At 40.0% G+C, this 23,053-nt stretch overlaps 1 protein-coding gene across 1 annotated transcript; it reads right to left on the bottom strand.

The window, feature by feature from the left end:
- KIAA0319 lies at positions 1-23,053 on the bottom strand. Its single transcript, XM_081323480.1, has 18 exons — positions 22,373-23,053; positions 20,595-20,787; positions 19,054-19,151; positions 16,530-16,617; positions 14,723-14,815; positions 13,805-13,937; positions 12,905-13,133; positions 12,002-12,125; positions 9,877-10,009; positions 6,331-6,479; positions 5,289-5,440; positions 4,277-4,415; positions 3,442-3,601; positions 2,631-2,773; positions 2,380-2,502; positions 1,882-1,972; positions 802-893; positions 1-190 (listed from the first exon to the last, which is right to left on the bottom strand). Exons 1-18 carry the CDS (start codon positions 23,036-23,038, stop codon positions 12-14), a joined length of 2,985 nt encoding a protein of 994 aa, XP_081179606.1. The 5' UTR covers positions 23,039-23,053; the 3' UTR covers positions 1-11.

Consider the following 23,053-nt stretch of genomic DNA (forward strand, 5'->3'; position numbering starts at 1 on the left):
AGTGCATCCGTTTATCTATCCTTTGAGCTGTAGCTGAAGGAGATCCCATTTTTCATGTCACTATTCATCATGTTTCTGGAGTTTTCCCTTTCAACCTTCTCTCTGCTAAATATGGTATCCTGGTCGCTCTCAAACTCAGACTCTGAAACCATCAAACTGGAATTATGTTCAGTACTTCTGTGTTTGATACCTGTGTGGAAGGAAAGCATGGGGATTAGGTTGCACTGTGGTCCTCTTAGGAAATCCTTCTAACTATGTACATGATGCTCAACTAGTCTTTCATGTTTTATTTTAATTGTAATTGGTTGGTTGAATTCACAGACTGACCCAAAATAAAACCATTGCATTAATGGCAAAATTAATTAACTAAAGTCAAAAGGATTACCCCTAGGAACACTTAAATTGAAACATCTTGTTCAAGGTTTACCAACCTTGGCAACTTTAAGATGCATGGACTTCAATTCCCAGAGTTCCCCAGCCAGCATGGCTGGTTGAGGAATTCTAGGAATTGAAGTCCACGCATCTTAAAGTTGCCATGGTTGGGAAACCCTGATCTTGTTTCTACTTCAGTGCAAACCGATTTAAAGTGATTGAAATAAATTTATAAAATCAGTGGGGGTTTTTCACAGTGATTATCTGTGAACAATGCAAAAGATCTTTATAGTTTTATAATATTACTAATTTGTTATGGCATGAAGTTTTATTACCAGCTTGTTCCATCAGAGGCAAATCTCCCCTCAACTGTAAAATCATAATCCTTCTTTAGTTTAGAATGAAAGAAACAATAAAGGAATGTCATACCGTATTTGGGCCTCAGCTCCATTCTTTCCTGATCATCTATGTTGTCCAAAATTGTATATTTCATTTTCTTTCTTATTTTGGTCCTCTTTTGGCTATGAATTCAAGAGCATTAATTAGGTCTTGGGAAACCAACTTCCTAACGATGCATACCTTTGCTCCTGAGTCTCATTCATAAACTGCTATTCATGTCTTTTGGCAAGTGCAGCTGCCCTACAGGTGTGACCATACCCAGTATAATCCTGTGCCCATTTACAAATAACCAAGTCTATATGGATGTCTTGAGTGTGGTTAAAGGCACTTTGGATAATCACAGCCCAAAAGGATTGGGTTCACCCTGTTCACAGACATAAAACTAGTTTAATTGGCTGTGGGTCTTTATGAAAGCAGACATTGTATTTATAAAGCATGGTTGATAATAGTGTTTTACATTTAAAAGGTAAATCATATTATAGCTTCACGTAATATTTTATCCAGCTAGATAGCTTATTGAACATTTTGCCCATTCTACTGTGTTATGAGTAATCACAAATATAGGGGGAGAGCTTATTTTTAAATTGTCTCATCAGATTATTCAAGATGTGTTGGAACTAACGGGCCAGGATGCCTAGGAATTCTGGGAGTATTAAACAGCACATCTGTTTAATAACTTCACTAACTTTCCAAATCCATGGAATTATTAAAGAGCAGATAACCTTGTCCTTTAAAAACATCTTTATAATTAAATATGACTGTCTAATGTATGCTAGTGAACAATCACAATCCAAAGATGAGTAGCCTACAACCTAAACTTGCATTTTTTTGTGGGGGGTGGCCCCAAAGCCTGTCATAATTACATTCCTACAAACCAGTAGCAAATTATCAGACATAAGCACTATTAATTTCACACCAGTCTCAAATTACTGTAAGCTTTGGATAGATTTAGTGCTACTTGAGCTACTATAAAAAAAAGAGAGAAAATAAGGGCCACCATTTGCATGACATTTTATCACACTGGCAGCTACTTAGAATGTTTATTTTTTTTAAAAAACCAATGCTTTGACTTTCCTCGTCCCTTGTTTAAACTGAATAGAGGACTATTACCTTTTGCAACAGCAGATGCAAAGCCAAATTAACCCTACCACCAATGCAATTACGATGAAAGCGGATGCTGATACGTAGAGTATACTCCATTCTAGAAGACAAAATTGGAACATTCTAAGTTAGAATCAAAGGACCTATTTAGGTACGGTCTACCTAATTTACAAGGAGAGGCAAGGCAGGGCACATACAAAATGCATTTCATTTGTTAAACAAATACATTACAGCTGCCCATCCACCAAAAAGAACTCCACATTATGTCACTATGATACAAACCCCATGACTTACTTGCATCTAATGTTGGGATATAAATATGAAAAGCGGGTTGGGAGGGTTGAGGTCATCTAATTCCAGGGCAGGAATCCTCATACTACCCTTGACAAATTGTTGGTTTAATAGACTTCATTACCACAGCACGTGTCTTCCTTCTACAGTGCATTATCAATATTAAAATAATAACAGACATAGGCTATTACTGGGAAACATATTATCCCAACTCACCACAATTGCTCTCCCCACCGCTTAGGTATCGCTGTATCAAATTTTCCATCCACATTTGATAGCAAATACAATGCTTTGTGATGGGGTCACAGCTTCCGTGTCCAGAACATTTTAAGAGACAAGCTGGAAATCACAAAGCAGCTGAAATTATTTACGTACTTAAAATTAACACTGGGCTACTTTTAAGAGTGAAAACTACCCCTTGATATATTTTTTTTTCCTGCCATGGACAAGGGCATTCAAATACATACCAGCTGTGTCAACACGAAGCACTTTAAAAAGTAGAAAATTTGGCTTTTCCTTCGAGAGTTGCAAACGCAGCATTTGGGCAACATCTGAAGCCTTTTTGATTTTGTAGGGATGCTCATTCTGAACATAGAACACAACAGCCGTGCTGAAGGGAAGATGCATAATTAAATAACAATAGATTTATTACAGCAATCAGAAATCTTTCTTTCAGATTAACACCACCTACCCCAATTATGATTTTTTCTTCCTAGAATAACCCTGTAATTGTAAACATATAATTGGCTGTCAAGCACCGGGGCAATCAGGAGATCTAGGCTGATCAAATGGGTATCAAGTTTTATTGCAAGCTTAAGCTCTCTACAAGAATCTGAACTACTAACTGCCAAAGGAAATTGGCCGTAAATAAGGATTCAAGATGGGTTGGACTCAGATCTCTTCTGGGGGCAAAGGGACTCATGACTGATGACACATTTGATCCCTCCCTCGGGCTCAGTCTAGTCATCTCCTACATTGGCTGCTGGTAAAGCTGCTAAGTTTCTGTCCCATGAAATAAAATATGGAAAACGAGACATTGCAAAGTATAAAGTTTCAGAACCACAGGATTTTATTTATATATAAAATTATTCATATATGAATAATTAATTAAGGTTTAATGCCCAATCTTAATGTCTACTATAAATAAATTAATGAGACTAATATCCAAGTAGATGTGTACAAAATAATAATAATCTCTCTCTCTCTTTCTGTGTGTGTGTGTGTGTGTGTGTGTGTGTGTGTGTCTGTAAAAACTATTTTTTTCCTATCTCCTTGTACCTGATATCAGAATAAGCATGTATCTTCTGGATATTAATGTCTGTTTGTAAGACATCCAGGAGTGCCGCTAGCTGTTGTACGAGGGTATCTTTCTGTTGTTCAGTTAGTTGACCAACTTCAACTTGTAAGATCAATTCCACAAGCCCATTTTTCTTTGGGTCTGTAAATGAAAAAAAAAAGCTTTTCCTGAGAACCTGTCACATAATGCCTAATTACATGGCAGTAATATTTGGAGGTAACACCTAGCTAACCTTATTTGGATGAGAAAATGAGAAAATGCCAGGAAATGCCAAGGTTTCAAACTAAGATTTTTTTAAAAAAAAAACGTGAAGATGGCAAATACCTGCATACTGTTGAAATGTTCATTAAGTCAAAAAAAAGTTCAAAGTATCTGATTGGATGTTGCTTCTGATCTGCTTTAAGTATGTGCTATGAACTGAAATGGAAAGTTTGGAAAGTTACCCTAAAACCTCTGCATCAAAAGAAAATCTGACCCAAGACCTGATCATCTGAATTGGGAAGATCTTCAACCATTTTGCCAAAGAAAAGGAATTTGGGAATAACACAATAAAATAGCTTAGGTGTCTATGGAGATTCTCAGTCTTCCAGGTTATAATCCCAAAGGTGCTTCTTCCCTGAGGCAACGAGATTTTCTTCTTTTTCTTTGAAGAGTTTTGCTTCTCATCCAAGAAGCTGCTTCAGCTCTGAAGCTTCTTGAATTGGAACTTAAACGTCTTCAAAGAAAAACAAGAAAGTCCTGTTGCCTTGGGGAAAAAACACCTTTGGGAAAAATAGCTTAGGTTAGACTATATAAATCTCTTAGAAAACAGCTTACCAGGCCATACTTCTACAACAGCCGTGTCAATATCTGAATCTCCTTTGGCATCAGTGACTTTCAAGTGAAACATGTAGTTCCCCTCTACAAGATTAGTTAGCTGTAAGACAGCCTCACGGTTGGAGCCAAGAATCACATCCTGCAAAAGCAAAGAAATTGGCACTCGAAAGACCACTTTCAAATATATTCTTCTCTGAAGCCAATTATTTGATGACTCTGTGCCCAGAACCATCTCTCAAAATCTTGTTGCCTGATCAAACAGCAGTTGCCCTCACCCACGTTCAGACTCACGCCAGCTAAGATTCATTGTGTCCACAGTTAACTGAGTTACTAGGACATGCTAGGCATAAAGTCCCACAAGTATCTCTCTCTCTCTCTCTCTCTCTTTCTCTTTCTCTCTCTCTCGGCAACTAGCAGTGACAGCCAGCCTGAATGTCATAAAATTGGTCTAGGCCCTAGTGGCAGTCCTCAACTTACAACAGTTTATTTAGTGACCATTTGAAGTTACAGTGACACTGAAATAGTGACTGAGGGCTGTTCTTCAGACTTAAGACCATTGCAGCATCCCCACAGCAACATGATCTAAATTCAGATGCTTGATAACTGACTCGTATTTATGGCAGTTGCAGTGTCCTGAGGTCATCTACAACTGCAGTGCTTCGTTTAACAACTGTGGCAAGAAAGATCATAAAATGGGGCAAAACTCACTTAACAACTGTGTTACTTAGCAACAGGAATTTTAGGCTCAATTGTGCTCGTAAGTCAAAGACTACCTGTACTGGCTAACAGGTACAACATGAAGTATGAACCCTCAAAACCATGAATCTTTACTCCTGTTTTCAAAACAGAAGCAACTCCAGCTGATTTGCCTGAAGCTGTTCCATCCCAATCTAGTTAAACACTCAATTTGATGGCTTATGTTAGTGTCTATAAGCAGTAAACAGATAGCTTGATAAAAAATAAACTCAGAAAAATATTCCATTTGGTCCAATTAGATACTTTAAATACTTACTCCAGCTGCTGGACTCTGGCCATCCCGGATCCAAAGGTAAGACACAATTCCTTGGTCATCAACAGAGTGGGACCCATCCAAAGCAATAGAGTTATTGGGGAGAACAAGGATATGTTTGCCCCCTGCAAGGGCCTTTGGCGGAGAGTTGCTGCCTAAATACAACAAAGGGAAAGATTTGTTCAAACAAGAAAAGAGGATGATAATGCAGACATAGCCCAAAGGTAAAGCCTGCATTAAGAAGATTCTAAGAATGCCAGATAATTGAATTTAAATGCTGAAGTGATGGATCAAAACAGCCCCAACCATTTAAGGTAAAGGTAAAGGTTCCCCCGCACATGCGTGCTAGTTGTTTCCAACTCTAGGGGCCAGTGCTCATCTCCGTTTCAAAGCCGAAGAGCCAGTGCTTGTCTGAGAACGTCTCCGTGGTCATGTGGCCGGCATGACTAGGCGCCAAAGGCGCACAGAACACTGTTACCTTCCCACCGTAGTGGTCCCTATTTTTCTACTTGCATTTTTACGTGCTTTCGAACTGCTAGGTTGGCAGAAGCTGGGACGAGTAACAGGCTCTCACTCTGTGTTTTTTTATTGAAAAGTTTTACAATACATTTTTTAAAAAGACAAAACCCCTCCCAACCCTCTCCCCTCTCCCCAAACCTCCCCAACACCTCCCTCCCCTCCCCCTCCCCCTTCCCCGACTTCCCAGAGCTCAATACAGGGTATAAAAATACAAACAATCATAGTCTACCTTATGCAAACAACAATAAAATATTAAATCTATTGCACTTTCAGGGTCTCACTCTGTTACGTGGCACTCGGGATTCGACCCACCAAACTGCCGACCTTCTGATCGACAAGCTCAGCGTCCTAACCCACTGAGCCACCATGTCCCTGCCAACCATTTAGCAAGCCCCAAATTGCTTATCCCTGGTTAGACAATTGGATCAGGACTGGAAAGATTAAAATGGAAGCCCTAGATATTTAAAACATAGGAGAGGAATAGAAACATTATAGTCAGGAAATGTCTTCAAAAAGAATACCTTACCCTCCTGAACAATCACAGAAAGCGTGGCGCTGCTGCTCAGCCCTTGATCATCTTTGACCGTCAGTCTGAAATGATAGGTTCCAATCTGTAGATCTGAGACAGTTGCCACTGCGCTATCAGCATTCTCCATATGCAAAGAACTTGGCCCACTGTGGCAAAACAAAATAACCCATAATGCTGGATCCAATTTCAGCTCAAAATTTAAAAGCATTATTGCAAGCAAGGAAATCAACCCTGGCTATTCTTTGGAAGCTGAAGCTGATATACTTTGTCCACATAGTGCAGGGGTCAGCAACCTGAAACAGTGAAAGAGCCACTCGGAACCGGTTCCCTCACAAAAGGAAAAACTGGGAGCCGCAAAAAATGTGTGCACATGCGCGTACATGCACGCATGCGCAGAACAGGGTTTGACTGAAGAGTGGAGCCAAGGCGAGATATGCACCTACCCTGCATATTTGAATTGATTGGTTGAACTTTTTTAGTCCCACCTTTTTTTTTTTTGGACTGCACATGGCAGAGGACTGGGAGCCGCAGGAGACGGCTGAAAGAGCCGCATGTGGCTCCGGAGCCGCGGGTTGCAGACCTGTGACATAGTGAGAAGAGAGGACTCATTGGAAAAGACCCTGAGGTTGGGAAAGATTGAAGACAAAAAGAGAAAAGAGGACAGCAGAGGAAGAGATGGTTGGATAGTGTCATTGACACAATGAACATGAACGCGACATCGCCTGGAGGCGGGGAGGGGGCAGTCACCGTTGCTAGGTGTTGTGAGGGGCTGGTTGCTAAGGGGAGCACATGACGGGACATTGGGGGGTCTGGCTGCCTTGAAAGAAGTTGCTGAGTGGACACAGCAGCTGTGGGAATAGTAATGGGAGAGAGCAAGAAGTAGCTGGGCTGACGGGGGGGCAGGAGTTAGACCCCCCTTATAAAGCAGGGGGACGGCGGTCCTGGATGGCAGCAAATGGGGGCAGAAAAGGAAAATGATTGCTGTAATATATTAATTACTAATTGGAACAGTACATAGGGCAACCATTTGTCTGAAATGGTAATAGGGTCTCCTGCTTGAACAGGGGGTTGGACTAGATGAACTCTGAGGTCCCTTCCGACTCTGTTATTCTATGAATTTGGGCAAACTCTGGGAAACAGTAGAGGACAGGGGGTCCTGGCATGGTATGGTCCATGGCAGACATGTCAAACACAAGGCCCGGGGGCCGGATCCGGCCCACGAAGTGGTTTCATGCGGCCCGCGAAGCCATCCTGGAAACAGTGAGGGAACGGCCCCCACTGCCTTGGCCCTGGCCCAGAGACCCTCCTTCTGCCAGAGACCCTCAGATCTGTCCCACTCCTACCCAGGCCCCCATAGGCACCCTTGATGCGAATGATGTAGAGCTGGCCACGCCCACCCAGTAGGCCATATGCACTCTAGCCACACCTACCCAGTAGGCCACGCCCACCCGGCCCCCTGAGGGCAACCACAATGCTGATGCGGCCCTCAATGAAATTGAGTTTGACACCCCTGGTCCATGGGATCATGAAGAGTCAGATGTGACTTCACAAATGAACAACTATTAAAAAATGATTGCAAGCTGTTGAGGCATCCCAGGAGATGACTGAAGTGTCAAGTATTGTAATCCTTGATTTTAGTTTTGTTTTTATGATTTTAGAGTTTTATGGTTTGCAGTTTTATTACTGCTGTGAGCTGCCCAGAGGTTTGTTTTAAGATGGGTGTCCATGCATTAAATTTGCTCCATGTAGTTATTTATTAAATAAATAACTACGTGGAGCAAATCTCAACAACAGTGGCATCCAGTGTTCTGATTCTTCAAGAGGTCGAGTAAAAAGTGCAAACTTAATTCATCACAGTCGTTCTCAAAATGGGTAAACAGCAAAAGTTGAGTTTGAATCAATAATCCAAGCATTAATTATGAGGGAGTAAGCCTCAACGTGTTTCTAAGTAAGCAAACCCAAATTCAGGTTGCAAATATTCTAGTTACGTGATTTGCCATTAGTTCAGTTACACGTCATCATAGCAAAGGTGATGAACATATCTTCTCTTGCTAAACTTTGTTCAGAAGCACAGAATTCTAGAAATTAAAATGGCACTGTGAACACTATTTTGAACAAACACTTGGTGCACTAATTATTTAAGAGATTCATCAAAAAATCGTAATCCTAGGAGAAAGCAAATTCATCCCACCTGAATTAAGAAAAATACCACTGCTCTATTTTTTACATTTTGGTTATCCTGCTCATATTACTTTATAAATAACTCAAGGTGATAAGTTTGCATACAGAAATATGCCTTCCTCTTCCTATTTTCCCCAAACAATAACCTTGTAAAGTGAGTTGGACTGAGAGAGAATGATTGGACCGAAATCATCCAGGTGGCTTTCTTGCCCAAGGCAGGATTAGAACTCAGACTCTGCTGGTTTCTAGTCTAGTACCTTAATCATTACACTGGCGATCCTTGACGTATGACCACAACTAAGCCCAAAATTTCTTTTGCTAAGCAAGACAGTTATGAAGTCAGTTTTGCCCTATTCTATGACCTTTCTTGCCACAGTTGTTAAGTGGATCTCTGCAGTTGGTAAGTTAGCAATATGGTTGTTAAGTGAATCTGGTTTCCCCATTGACTTTGCTTGTCAGAAGGTAGCCAAAGGTGATCATATGAACCTGGGACACTGCAACCATCATAAATACATGTCAGTTGGCAAGCGTCCAAATTTGAATCACATAATCGTGGGGATGCTGCAATGGTCGTGTCGCTACACAAATGGTTGTAAGTCAAGGATCTATTACATCACCTTCCCCGACTTTGTCAATGTAACAAACTTAATGGACAAGTATTAATAGAAAGTGTAGCATGTTTGGCACCTACTTCACCATGAACTGCTCTGGAAACGTTATTTTTTCCCCAAGAGGTCACAATTCTGTAGGAAACAGCATTGATAATGTTTCAAACTTGAAACGATTAAGATTTCCTACTCAAATCATACAATCAGCAGGATTTAAATAGAGGCATCTATAACACGGGTCAAAAAAAATTAAGGTGGTGGCTATAAGGAGCCTTGGTGGAGCAGTGGGCTAATGCCTCCTTAAGTAACACCAGCTGCCTGCAATTAGTGCAGGTTCGCATCCCACCAGGCTCAAGGTTGACTCAGCCTTCCATCCTTCCGAGGTAGGTAAAATGAGGATCCAGATTGTTGGGGGCAATAAGCTGACTTTGTAATAATGCCGCTGGGGGGGGCGAAAGCCCTAATAAGCAGGCATATACATAGAATGAAGGCTATTGCTAAGCACATTGGTTTGTGCTTAAATTGTAAGCCGCCCTGAGTCTTCGGAGAAGGGCGGGATATAAATGGGATTTTAAAAAAAATTACATGGGCAAAGCTGCCATCCTGACTGTTATGAAACCTTCCCCCAACACTCTGTGTCACCCCGCAGGAAATATTAGTTTACTTTAGCTTTCCACTCTCCTTGCCTTCCTTAAACCTTTTCAGTCCAGTGTCACCCATGCCTTGGAGTGCATCTTCCCTCCATACAAAATACCTGATATTCTCCCAGTGATAGTAAACAATCCCTAAGTCATCAGTGCTCATGCTCCCATCGAGATTAGTGCTCCGGATAGGAAAAGTCAACATTTTATCAGGGCCAGTCACGGCTGATGGAGGCTTGTTTTGCCCTGTAACAAAGTCAAAAACAATACAATCCAAATGTTCTTTCTATATATGTGTATTAATGAGATCTATTTCCTCCTCTTTAAGGAATTCCCGGAACTTGAACATCAGTAAAGAGAACAGAAAGGGTTAGGTTTGGGGTTAGAGTTAGGGGTAAGGGTTATTTTAGGATTAGGCTTAAGGTTTGGGGCTAGAGTTAGAATTGGGATTAGGGTTGGGGTTAGGATTTGGGAGTTAAATCAAAGCTAGGACTGAAGTTGGGATTATGGGTTGGGGTTAGGATTTGGGAGGATGGTTAGAGTCTTTTATATTCTTTCCTTATTGCCTTCTTCTACAAAATTCTTTTACTTCTACAGAAATTCCAATGCAAAGAAAGACTCCAGAAAATTGATCCCTCGTAATTTAACCTTAACCCTTGATGGGAATCATTCTTGCTGACAGATTCAGCGCATAGGCTTTCCTGTATTTATAGAACTAAAGGTAGAAAGCACACAGGTTAGATGCAGGTGTATTTAAACACAAACAAGTATTTCTAGAGTAGGCCTCCACGGTACACAGACTGCCAACTAACCTGGTGCAACCTACCACACAACGGTGCCTCTATGGTATCTCTCTGGTCTTGGCCAGGACCAGAGAAGATGAACCAAATGTCTTCATGGAAATTAATAAGGAACTCAAGTATACAACCTATCCTTGCTTAGTGCCAGACGATCTTTCCTGTGAAATTCCACCGTGATAAATCATGCTACTGCCATTGTGCAATGACAAAACTGAAAGAGAAACAGCTACCCAATCAGATCCCTTCCCAATTGCGGCCATCAAAATACCTGCATACTTAGGCTCCTTTGCAAGCAGGCTATGCAGCTAAAACTCAAGAACTTGAACATACATTTAAAATATCTTATCCTGGACCGCTAGATGTGCCGCTTGCTGAAATCAGTTCCTGCACTGGTTCCTGAGAAGGTACAGTATATAGAGTACAAATCTATTTGAGGATGTTGAAGAGGAAATGTATCAAGGTCATCTTCCTTCCCCAAGCTGCCTCTGCCTTCAGAGGCATTAACTGAGGAGAGGATCTTTAAAGTTAGGGTGACCACTTCTGGGAATACTTACAATTCCTTCCTTTTAATTTCTACTTCTGTTGCTTTATTATTTGTGTGCCTGTGGGAACATTCAAAATGAGAACAATATATTGAAGGGTAACCATCTTTCCCCAACATATGCTATGCAATTCCCAGCATCCCTAACCAGCATAGCCATGAAGTTTTGTTAAGTCCAATCTATCTGGGCAGCCTGAGATTGGTGAAGGTTGAAGTGTGTGTTTCTTTAAAACAAAATGGTACATAAGAGTGCTCAATAAGCAATTCTGATTTCATGTCTATTTTTATATTTATAGCTCATTTCTTAAGCAAAGTGCTTATATAGACAATGTAAACATTCCAACATAAAAGAAACATCTCCTTATAGAGAGGTTGGCAGGAAAGATGCAAGCAAATTGAAGAAGCTGAATGTTAAGAAGTCAAATAAACCAAGAAAGTAAGGAATCCCCTGCTCACCTTGAAAATGATTTCTACCCTCTTCAATTATGGAAGAAGATAGCAGAAGCGACACCATGATCTCTCCCCCAACTCCATTCATGATTCTCTTACCCAATGCTGCTTTATGGCTGAAATAAAGACTTGATCTAATTCTCCTACACTGCTGGGTTTTTTATCCAGAGCAGTGGAGGGATCAGCCCTTCTCATTCAAGAGTCCTGTGCCTGAGTCCCTCCTTCCAAGCCATATTTTTCAGGGTTTTCTCCCACAAAGCAGTTAGTTATATTGCCCTGCTATATGCATTCAATTCACATGGTCCAATTTCTCTATTCAGTGCAGGTACCTATAATGGACACTGCAAAGCAGGCCACTGTTCTCTCCTACTTTTAACATCAAAGTCAGATGCATCAGCTCACGAGCCCAGATGTTCTACCATGACAGGCAGCTATATCATGCCCTACCAGGCCAGACTGTTACTGTGACTTCAGTTGTTGACTTCTGATTTGCCAAATCCGTTACTGTCAGCTGGAACGTATATTCTCCCTCTTGCATTGAAGACAGTTGGAGATATGGACTCCTGACACCCTGGAAAATCACACAGAAAACACAAATCAGAGGTGAGGGGGGGAAAGTGCAATATAATGCTCTGTGCTCTTCCATGTGAAATATTTGCTGTTGATCTCCATGTAAGTACTGATGCAGAGTGTACACATTGCATTAACCATCATGTTAATTCTGGCCTAGAATAGTGTAAGAATACAGTCATTGTGTTTTGTAAAGTAGGATTTATGATTTGGAAGGTTGAGTGAACACAGCACATTATGCTTTGTCCGATCAATTATGGCTTAGTATGCATGAAACCCAACACTCTTATAACTTATAACACAGTTACCTTTCAAATAAATTAAAATGGGCATCAAAACTAAAAGCACAACATGTTTCATATATAATAGTCAAATTTTAGAGTGCTCTGTGCAAATTTGGTGCTTTATACTTGACTGGCAATTTATGGTTAAGGCATGTTCATTAGCCTTACTCTATTAGAAGAGTTATAACATTCTCTGCCAGGTTAATACAACCTACCCCTTTCGTGGCTGCTAATGCACTCGCAAATCATGTAATGCCACTCAGGAACTACCGGTAATACCCAAAGCATACATATGCAGCCCTACCCAAAGGAATTGGAAATGCAGGCAAGTTTAATTATATCCTTATTTCTTTTACAGACTTAGTTCATCTATATTACATCTCAACCAATTTCAGTGCTTTTGGCCTGTTTTCAGAAGCACCACAAATTCCTTTTCAAAACTAGTTTCAGATATAACACAAACAGTGTGGCATAAAGCAAGATGTCCTTCAGTTACCTGCATGGCTACCACTGTGCTTTTACTTTTGGGACTCAGGGACCACTCGTAGCTGACAATTTTTTGATCATCCTTACTCTGGTTTCCATTTAACGTGAGTGAATTTTGAGGCAAACTAATTTCCTGATCTGGTCCAGCACTGGCAACAGGAGGAGAATCCAACAGTTTGTTGACTCTCAAGGAAGCTATTGTGGAGTTAACTGCTCCATCAGAATCAGTGACAATTAGCCTGAACAACAAAAACAACAAAAATAATATGTGGAGAATTCATATACTGAAAAGTGTGCCCTTATCCTAATCACATCTCCTAACTATGCATGCAAGCTATAATTCCATGCATATTTAACTGGGAGAAAATTCAATCAAATTCATGGTACTGCATCTGAACACATATTCATAGTTTTGACTGCTGGACATGACCTGGCCCTTTGACCAATTTCAGCTGAGCCTACTACATGTGATTTCATGCATTTGAATTAAAATATATATTAATACAATATTATGTTCATAGCCACAATTTACAAGAATAAGAAATTATGCTTTTGTGTAAAATCTCAGACACATTTGAGAAAAGACAAATGCTAGTTCTCTCAACCTGCCTCTGAAGCTATAAAGTCAGAGATTCAAACTACACCAGAACTGAATAAGGCTAAGGCGGTAAACTCCAACCTTACTCATTCGGTTTATTCCACAGAATTTCTTCTAGAATTCCTGCACTAAGGATCCTCTACTCAATCCTTTTGCTTTCCAAGAATAGAAGGAACTCTTTCACTGATGGAAAGACCAATCTGGATCTAACCCTAAATATAAACAATTTGAGGAATTTCTCTAAATGCAGAAGTAGGGATTCCTTGGCTTAGTTTGTATTTTGTTGTGAAAGCAATAATTAGAATCACCCACCTGAAAGTATAATTGCCAGGAATAAGATTAGAAAGGTATAAAAGAGGTGTATCAGCTGATGCCTTCTTTTCCCGCAAGGGACCCTCAATTTCTTCCCAGTGGTAACTCACAATTTTAATATCATCTACACTTTCTGTGTTTGAGGAAAATATCAGAGCCATAGGTCAATAAGCAAGTATCTCAGTAAGTACTTATTAGTATACTACTATGCTATGATTTTTTTTCCCATCTGTTCATCTGCTACATTCATAAAAAGCACTCTCTCCCCAATTTTTCTTCATAACAAGAGCAACCTTGTGAAGTAGTTTGGGCTGAGAAATAGTGCCTAGTCCAAAGCCATCCAGAGAGAACTTTTTAATCATGGTTTCTGCATTTCCATGATTTAGAAGTCCCCTCGCCCCTAATGACTAATTATATTGGTTCTCTACCAGAACTACCAGTTTTCCACATCACTAACATGCCAGCAACTCACAGACTATGCCAACATCTATCTCATGACAGACGTTTTTATAAAAAGGACAGAGTTCGGAAAATTACATTTAATAGTAAATTGGAAAAAGTTGTATTAGAATAGGGGTGTCAAACTGGCGGACCGTGGGCTGAATGCATCACACGCAGGCCACACCCACCCCAGCTCCGTAAAGGCAAAAAAATGTCACGATTACATTACTATGTCACGTGACACAATCAAGTTTGACACCCGTGCATTAGAAGAAGAGTGTCTTTGTGAAGAAATAACATGCATTATGGTAATTAGGGTAAACTGCAATCAATCCATTTATCTATCTAAGTGTGGGGAAAAATGTTTATAATTAGCTAATAAGGGAAAGGAATGGAATATTCCACGCCATAATGGCTCAGACTAAGACTGATTTCCACATCCCTATTATTATAATGCAAAACAGCAATGGTACTTACGATTTCCATCAATGAAAGTAGAAGTTGTAGGATAAGAAATCTCCTGGACTTTGGGAGAGACAATAGCAATAGGAGGGTGATTTATTCGGATTGCTGGATAAAGATAAAAACCAGAATACCTCGTATAATTAAATAAATGCACTGCATGCATTTCAAACTCATGCTTGTTAAAAAAATCAGAAACCACCTCCTGACCATTGAAAATATTAAATTCTTATCGTGAGAAATAAGTAGATTTTGACCAATAACATTTTTTTTAAAAAAAAAAAACATCACTGCAAACTGGTATTTGAAATAAACAAAGACCACACTAGGCCTTGTGTCCAAATGAAGGAAACTGTATCATGTTTGGAATTTGTGATGCTGGATTATCCTAATGGTAAACAGCAGCTCAATCAATCATTCTGCTTCAATATCCTGCTTTGTTCCTTATGTGAACAAACTCTACAATAAACCTGCCCAACTATCAGTATCTTTCAACTAGTGTGCTAGAAATTGCATTTCAAAAAGAAAGCTTATATCTTTCAAATGTTAATTTGTTCATTTAATTAAATCAGTGAAGTTATTTTATCTTTCCTCTCTATTTGGAAAGCATTCAACTATTTAATATAGTTGTTCCCCACATATTTCCCTTCTCTTCTGAATTAAAAACAGTTCAGCAGCAACTTTTGGAAGGAACCTAGAGGATTACATCTCACATTGGGTGGTGTGTGTGTGTGTGTGTGTGTGTGTGTATAGATACCTGTAAATCCAAGATTATTTTATATGTTCTATCTAGGATTGTTACAAATAGCCAAAAAATGGTGAGGCAGAGGAATACATGCAGGGGAAAAATATATTACCAATTCAAACAAATTGGCTATGCCTGGTGTTTAACTTAGGCTGCAAGTACAGGTAGGCCTCAACTTTCAGCCATTCATTTAGTGATAGTCTAAGTTACAACAGCACTGGAAAAAGTGACTTATGATCATGTTACACATTTTCGACCATTGCAGCATCCCCATTGGTCATGGGATCAAAATTCAGACACTTGGCAACTGACATGTATTTATGACAGTTGCAGTGTCCCGGGGACAGGTGACCACCTTTTGGGGAAGCCACATTCACTTAATCACATTACTAACTTAACAACTGCAGTGATTTACTTAACAACTGTGGCAAGAAAGATCATAAAATTGGGCAAAACTCATTTAATAACTGTCTTGTTTAGCAATGGAAACTGTAGGCTCAATTGTAGCCGTAAGTTGAGGACTATATTTAAATTCAGCTAGAAATAAACTGTATCCTTGGCAACTTGATTTTATTTTTCCTTTAGGTTCAAAATTAGGAAGTACTATAGAGCAGCAGTCCCTAAAACCATTATGGCTTGGCGGCCTGGCAGGGGGGTTAGTGAGAGGGGAACCGGCCCGACAGTTGCGCAAGTCGAGCTGTGCACAGCACACACACACAGAGCTATGCACAGCCACTGGTGCAGCCTGGTTCCAAACAAACTACAGCCCAATAATGGGCTGCGGCCCGGGGGTTGGGGACCCCTGCTATAGAGTAAAAAAAGAAGGTTTAAAGCAGGCAAAATTTCTTTAAATGGTCACCCAGAGAATTGCCTTCCATCTTGTAATAACAAAGTACCAGGATGAATCCACAAGAAAACCTTCTTCTACCTTAAAAAGAAAGAAGGAAAGGGATGAGGTGGGAACTTTTCACTGTTATTCCTTATTTGAAAACATTTGGGAACAATAAAGTATCAACAGTGAACTCAGATCCACCAAAGTAGAAATTAACTGAACTGTCTGGAAAGCAGTTTTTTTACCTGGTTGGACAGAAACATTTAGAAATCCTTCTCCAAATGCATTTTCAGCAGAAACAGTCACTCTGAAGACATAGGCACCTTCTGGCAGCTGGTAGAGAAACAGTGTGTTGGTATGAGTGCATTAATTTTAAATAAATGTAGGGCATCTGAAGGGCATAGTGCAAATCACTCCAAGACGGGTAAGTCTAGTCATATCAAATCCAGAATAAGCATATGCCTAGCACAGCCTTGCCTGTCCAATGGTTTTTCAGAAGTGTGGAGGCTGTCACATCTGAATTCCCAATCAGTATTGATGAAGAAGACTGCTTTAGACCTGGATTATTACCCAGAATAATCAGCAAATTATTTAGGAAGAAAACAATTTAAGGAAGTATAGGCAAGTCTGCCAACAAAACTGTAATCTATTTACAAACCTACTGGTACCAATACCATGTCAAGATCTGGAAGCATGTTTGTCATGACAGACTTTCACCTTCTCAATGTAAATTCTGCTAAGACAATTGGCTTGTCATAGTCATAAACAGAAAGCTAACTAAACTTGGCTTCCCAGTGAATATGACCAATTGACCAGTCTGGGAAGCTCTTTCTGGCATGAAGCTTTTTCAATTTATAAACAAGGAACTAAATTCTGTCAGTTCATATGACTGTCCTGGGTTAGAGTGAGTCCCAGAATCACCCCTATAAGATCCTCCATACAGCAGTGATCTGCAAGGAGATTCTGGAGTGGCACTCCAAAGTAGCCAGATGAGTCGTCCATAACCTGCAAGGTGGGGGTCATTGTTGAAAAAGCAGTCGTTCTGGAATTTATTTTTCAAATGGGCAATAGGTTGTGCCTTTTTAAACACTTTATTTGATTATTACTGTGTTTCCCTGAAAATAAGACCTACCCGAAAATAAGGCCTAACCTGATTTTTGGGGGGTGGGCTTAATATAAGCCCTGCTCCAAAAATAAGCCCAGGAGTGGGCATGGCCAGCACAAGCAGCGGTGAGTGCATGGGGGCCGACAGTGTCCAGCAACAACCGCAGCCTGCTGGCCTCTTGGCACAGACCAGGTAACTCCGTGTGCAGAGGCAGAGGCAGGGGGAAGTGTTTGGGCGCCTATGGAGTGCTTGGGAATGAAGCGATTCACTCGGTTTCCAAGCACCCCATAGGCGTCCAAGCACTTTTTCCCCAAATGGAGATCTGACGGACACTGGAAGCTCCATGTGCTTGCAAATGGGGTGCTTGGAGAAGGAGCTAATTGCTCTGTTTCAAAGCACCCCAATTGCAAGCAGACGGAGCTTCCAGTCTCCATCAGATTTCTATTCCGGGGGAAAGTGTTTGGGCGCTTATGGGGCACTTGGGGCAGCTCCACCCCCAGCCCACCTGCCTCACCTCGTGGCGGCAGCACGTCACGTAGCCTGCTGCGAGCGGCTGCAGAAGTGGGCCGCAGCCATGCGGCCTCCTGTGGGGCTGTTGGTGCCGCCACTGCGAGGCAAGGCGAGGCAGGTGTTGAGGAAAAAAGACCTACTGCCTCTTTTGGAGGCAAAAAAACCTGGGTCTTATTTTTGGGGAAACAATGTATTTTTGCTAGATTAAAAAAAGGTTCTTCTCGTCACAGCCTGTTATTCCTTTTTGAAGATCTGCACCATTTAACCACAGTTAAAAAATTATGGTTTTATTTTATCATTTTCATGAATTAATAAATGTAAATAAAACTACATATGATTTCCCACAACAGGGAAAAATGGATTTGGTTAAGATAGCGATGTAAACTGTTTTTAACAAAGAGATTTTATTTGGTCTTGTTTTTATTGCTTCTGGTTTTTAGGTTTGAAGTTGAAAAAAATGAAATTTAGAATTTAATTTGAAGATTTAATAACTGTGTAGTTATAGAACTTGCTTGTAATCATTATAAGTAATGTAAAAAGTTGTCATAAATGTATTAGTATTTTATTGTGTTGAAAAGAGTCAAAATCAACATCTTTTTTCTCTTCTCGTTTTTAATCTTGCACTTCCCTCTTTTTAATCTTTACTTTCATTGCATTTTATGCTACAATAAACCTTAATATAACTTTCATTAAAAAAGCAGAAAGCTAATTAAGAAAACTCTTGGTTTTTCCCAATTTAGCAATTACTATATTCTAATAGACCTGTGGCAATGAATGTTGAACTTAATGGCCTGATTCAGCAGGACTCTTCTTGTGTTATTGGCACATTTAGAATCTGAAAAGTAACAGGATGGATGCTCATCACCACATATTAATTTCTCTTCTAAAGTGAGATAAATGATTTTCAAATAGTTGAACATTCATACATCATGATTCCATATGATTGGAAGCCATGGTTAGATTGATACCCACATCCATAGATCAGAAATCTTATATGAGCAGCTGCTTTATCAATTGAGATTCTTTTTCAAGTGGCAAATATGATTGTTTTTAGTAAAACAGCTATTCAGGGAGGATTACACATATCAGAAAATGTGAACACTTCCAGATATCCAGAACTTCATACAAGTTTGATTGGGCAAGAGCCTACTCACTTGAGAAAGTTTTAGAGTTGGCATGTGCTTCTCTTTCATTTCACCGTCGTAGCTATCAGGGTAAGTGATCAAACTCCATTCATAAATATAGTCTGTTTCTAAACAAAGAAGAAAATATAGCACAAATAATTATGTCTGCTATTATGCAACAGAGAAATAGCCTTACCATGCTATGAACCAACATGGCTGGTTCAGGAATTCTGGGTATTGAAGTCCACAAATCATAAAAGAGCCAAGGTTCCTTACCCTGTGACCTAGTCACTTTCATAGGATAGAGGAATTGTAACTCTCCCCTTTTTCCTACAACTTTTACTATGCAAGACATTCGTGCCAGACCTGGTCTCTCAGCACTGATGATGTTACCTAGTTTAGAAATGAAGCGCCTGCAAGGAAACCACCAACCTCAGATATATTTTATGTTTATTATTTTTAAAGGACGCTAATCTTATATGCACATATCAGGTGGCCATATATTTTCACTAAGTTAAATGCATAATTTTTTAAATTAGATATGCTGTTTTATTGCCCCATTATTATTTTTTTCCATTCCCTAATAACTCTTTCTCTCTCTACTCTTTTATTGCAAAGGCTGGTCAAAGACCATAATAAAGATATTTGATTTGATATTCAGTGTAAGTGATAGGATTTAATTTTGAGTCACGTGGCTGTCTAGGTTATTCCAACATGCAGGTATCTTGTCCCAAAGATGCTTTTTCACGAGGCAACTGGACTTTCTTGGGAAAAAGAAAGTTTCTTGGATGATTGAGAATCTTCATAGACATGCAGGGATTTTCTTTCGAGACAGGAACAATGGCTGATTACTGTAGTTCTCACTTCGAATTTAATTGTTTGTGTTTCTCTTCTGTTTACATCAGGCTTGCAAAATGCTTCCCAAAAGTTATTAGCCAAGAAACAATTCTAATAGCTCTATGTTAGCGTTTTGGTAAAGTCCAGCATCTTTCTGTTTAATGGCCAAGTACACTTCCCAACAACCTATACACATAATGAAATTTTAAACATTTTAAAGGAAGTAATTTAAGGGAGGGGCTGAAGTTACTGTTTTGGGGGGCAATCTTCTGTTCCTGGTGTCTGGTGTAGGCTAATCATCTGTGGATGATAATAATTCCAATTTTTCTCAATTTCTGTGGAATGGCTGTCCATAATAAAACTAAAGGTTAAAAATGATTACAACATAAATAAAAATATATCAGACATTAAAGCTTTGGGAGAAACTAGGGGGAAGATAGGTTTTAGCCTATTAAAAACATCTCAAGTGTCTCAATAGCAAGAGCTTCTCAGAGAAAAGAGTTACGCAATGATGGCTTCTCCATGGTAACCATCTGCTTCAACAGCAGCTGTATCTGGATAAGAACGTCCGGGAAAATCTTAGTTTTTGGCAATTTAACCAAGAGATATTTTTCCAACATCACAGTCTTAAACAGGAAGGCCTTCAACCATAATTTGAAGACTATCTCAACAAAGGAAGAGATTGGTATTATGAATATGCTCTCAAAATCTTAGTCATAATGAAGCCATGTTACCTGCTTTGGTGGCCGTTGTGGAAACCGTAACTTCATCTGCAGCACAAGGTGCAGTGCTATGAGCACTAGTGGGAAATGTTGTGGGTTTAGTTTGTATGAAATTATCTGGGTTTGATACTTCAGTTTGTGCCGGGATGGTGGAGAGAAATTCCAGAATTCCCGAAGAAGGAGAATTATGAGGAGGTGTTACCACCTACAAGACAAAGTGCAGGAATATATCATTATTGTAATTTTTTTCACATTCTGGTATAAAATGTTGAAAAATAAGCATGTATTGCAAGCTCTAGATTCAAAATTCTAATTTAGCTAGAATCAACAATATTATCAGCAAAGTCTGGAAAAATACTAGATTTTCCAGGATACCAAGAATTGCACAAACATCCCTATATACACAGGTTTATCCCTTCTCTTTTCATTCTTCTTTTAATAATTAGCCAAAACTTAAGATACAAGCAGCAGTTCTAGTGATTTAGCAATAGCAATAGCACTTAGACTTATATACTGCTTCACAGTACTTACAGCCCTCTAAAAGCAGTTTACAAAGTCAGCATATTGCCCCCAACAATCTGGGTCCTTATTTTAGTGACCTCGGAAAGATGGAAGGCTGCGTCAACCTTGAGCCAGTCAAGATGGAACTGCTGGCAGTCGGCAGAGTTATCCTGCAATACTGCATTCTAACCACTGCACCACCGTGGCTCTCTAACAAAATTTCTTTTTGTTTTAATGCAGCCTCTTAGTAGAACAATCAAAACTGAATAATTACATTGGCTTCATTTAGGTAATGTACCTGAAAGGCAGGTTGCTTCAGTCTACATGCTAGGAAGCGACTAGATCTTTTTCCTATCACATGTACACACTTATTTCTTTGCTCACAAAAGGATGTTTAAAGAAATCTGCTTTGCCTTTTTTTATGCCAGCTCAGAATTTCATCAAGAATGAAGAAATTTGCCACTCCTAAGTTATTTGGGTGCGGAATTGGTGGTCCTCTGGATGATGACTAGCATCAAATAATATTGCACGGAATTTGCAATACTCGCTCAGCCCTGGTCATTAGGATACATGCGACATCCAAAAAGATAAAATGTGAAGACAGACACAAAGAAATACTTCTTCTCATGCAATGCTTTATGAAAGTATTAGTTTATGGAATTTGCTGCCACAAGATATAGTTCTGATCACTGGTTAACGTGACAATTGAATTAATAAAGGTTACATCTGCCAAGCACTGTTTGTCACATTGTATGGCAGTCTTCCAAACTGGCTAGGGAATTCAGCATTAATTATTTGGTACTATATTCTATATTCCAACTGCTATCAAGTTCTCTTGGCCTAAGATATCTAGAGACTGTCAGAGTAGGAAAGGCTGTCAAGTTTAGCCTTTGCCTGTTTGTTCACCTTCCAACAGCATCTTGTTGGTCAGTGTCAAAATTATTGATTTAGACACCCTTGTGATCTAACCCAATGGGAATATGTTTACATTCACACTAATTGTGTATACCTTCCATCCAGTGCTTTTTTTGTAAAAAAAAAGGTGCTGGAACTCACACATGTCATAGAAACCACCTTGCCTACCCTACAAGTTTCCATCCAAAAAAGGTGCCGGAACTCCGTTCTGAGCGTTGTATGAGAAAAAAGCCCTGCTTTCATCAAAGTATATACACATAAGGCTTAGGATGCACAAATGGTAACAGCAAATAATTAGGTATGTGTGTGGATGTGTGTGTGTGTGTGTGTGTGTGTGTGTGTGTGTGTGTGTGTGTGTGTGTAAAAACACGTACCTCCTGCTCCCAGCTGCTGTTCACTTCATTGGTAGGTGGATGAAAATCAAAATCATTTGCAGATTTATCCAGCAAGCCCAAAGCATCTGTCAACTTTTCAGGATGTTCAGTGATAGGAATACTTTCAGATGTATTGACACTCATAGGACTTCCCAAATGAACTTCCTCATTTTGAGGTACCTCTTCCTGTTTGTCTCCATTACTGAGTCTTGAAGAATTGAAGCTATCTTCAGTGGTCACCAGTGATCCCCAATCCGCATAGTTAACAGTCTCCTTCTCCTCAGGCTTGAGGCTGAGGTGAAAAGGATCCTGATCCATCTCAGCATATTCATTGGGATAGTCCTCAAGACTGTGGTCTTTGCTGAGGAATGAGAGCTCCTTTAGGCTACCAATTTCTTCAGAGGGGTCACTTGCCAGTGCCATGGAGCGGATCACATTGGATGGCACTTGCCCGTATCCTAGCAAGGTGGCTGGTCTCTGGGGAGCTCTGACCACAAAGGTCAGATAGGACTTCACCTTCTCCATTTTCTTGGGCTCACAATTTCCTTTATGTTGGCAACTGACCACATAGCAATGCCGCTCAAACATCCAGGCCAAGTCGCAATCTGAAAGATCACAACAGGCTGCCAGGCAATCTGACATGGACGCAGCACGTGGGACCCGCATAATTTTAGTTGTTTC

This window comes from Vipera berus, assembly GCF_964194415.1.
Source record: "Vipera berus genome assembly, chromosome: 3".
NCBI lineage: Eukaryota > Metazoa > Chordata > Lepidosauria > Squamata > Viperidae > Vipera > Vipera berus.

Coding starts and splice junctions, on each gene's coding strand:
- KIAA0319 (XM_081323480.1), bottom strand. CDS start 23,038: ATGCGGGTCCCACGTGCTGCGTCCATGTCAGATTGCCTGGCAGCCTGT. Junction 3,602..4,276: donor TGTTGTAGAAGTATGGCCTG/GTAAGCTGTTTT, acceptor TTTCATTTACAG/ACCCAAAGAAAAATGGGCTT. Junction 2,774..3,441: donor CATGCTTATTCTGATATCAG/GTACAAGGAGAT, acceptor TCTTCCCTTCAG/CACGGCTGTTGTGTTCTATG.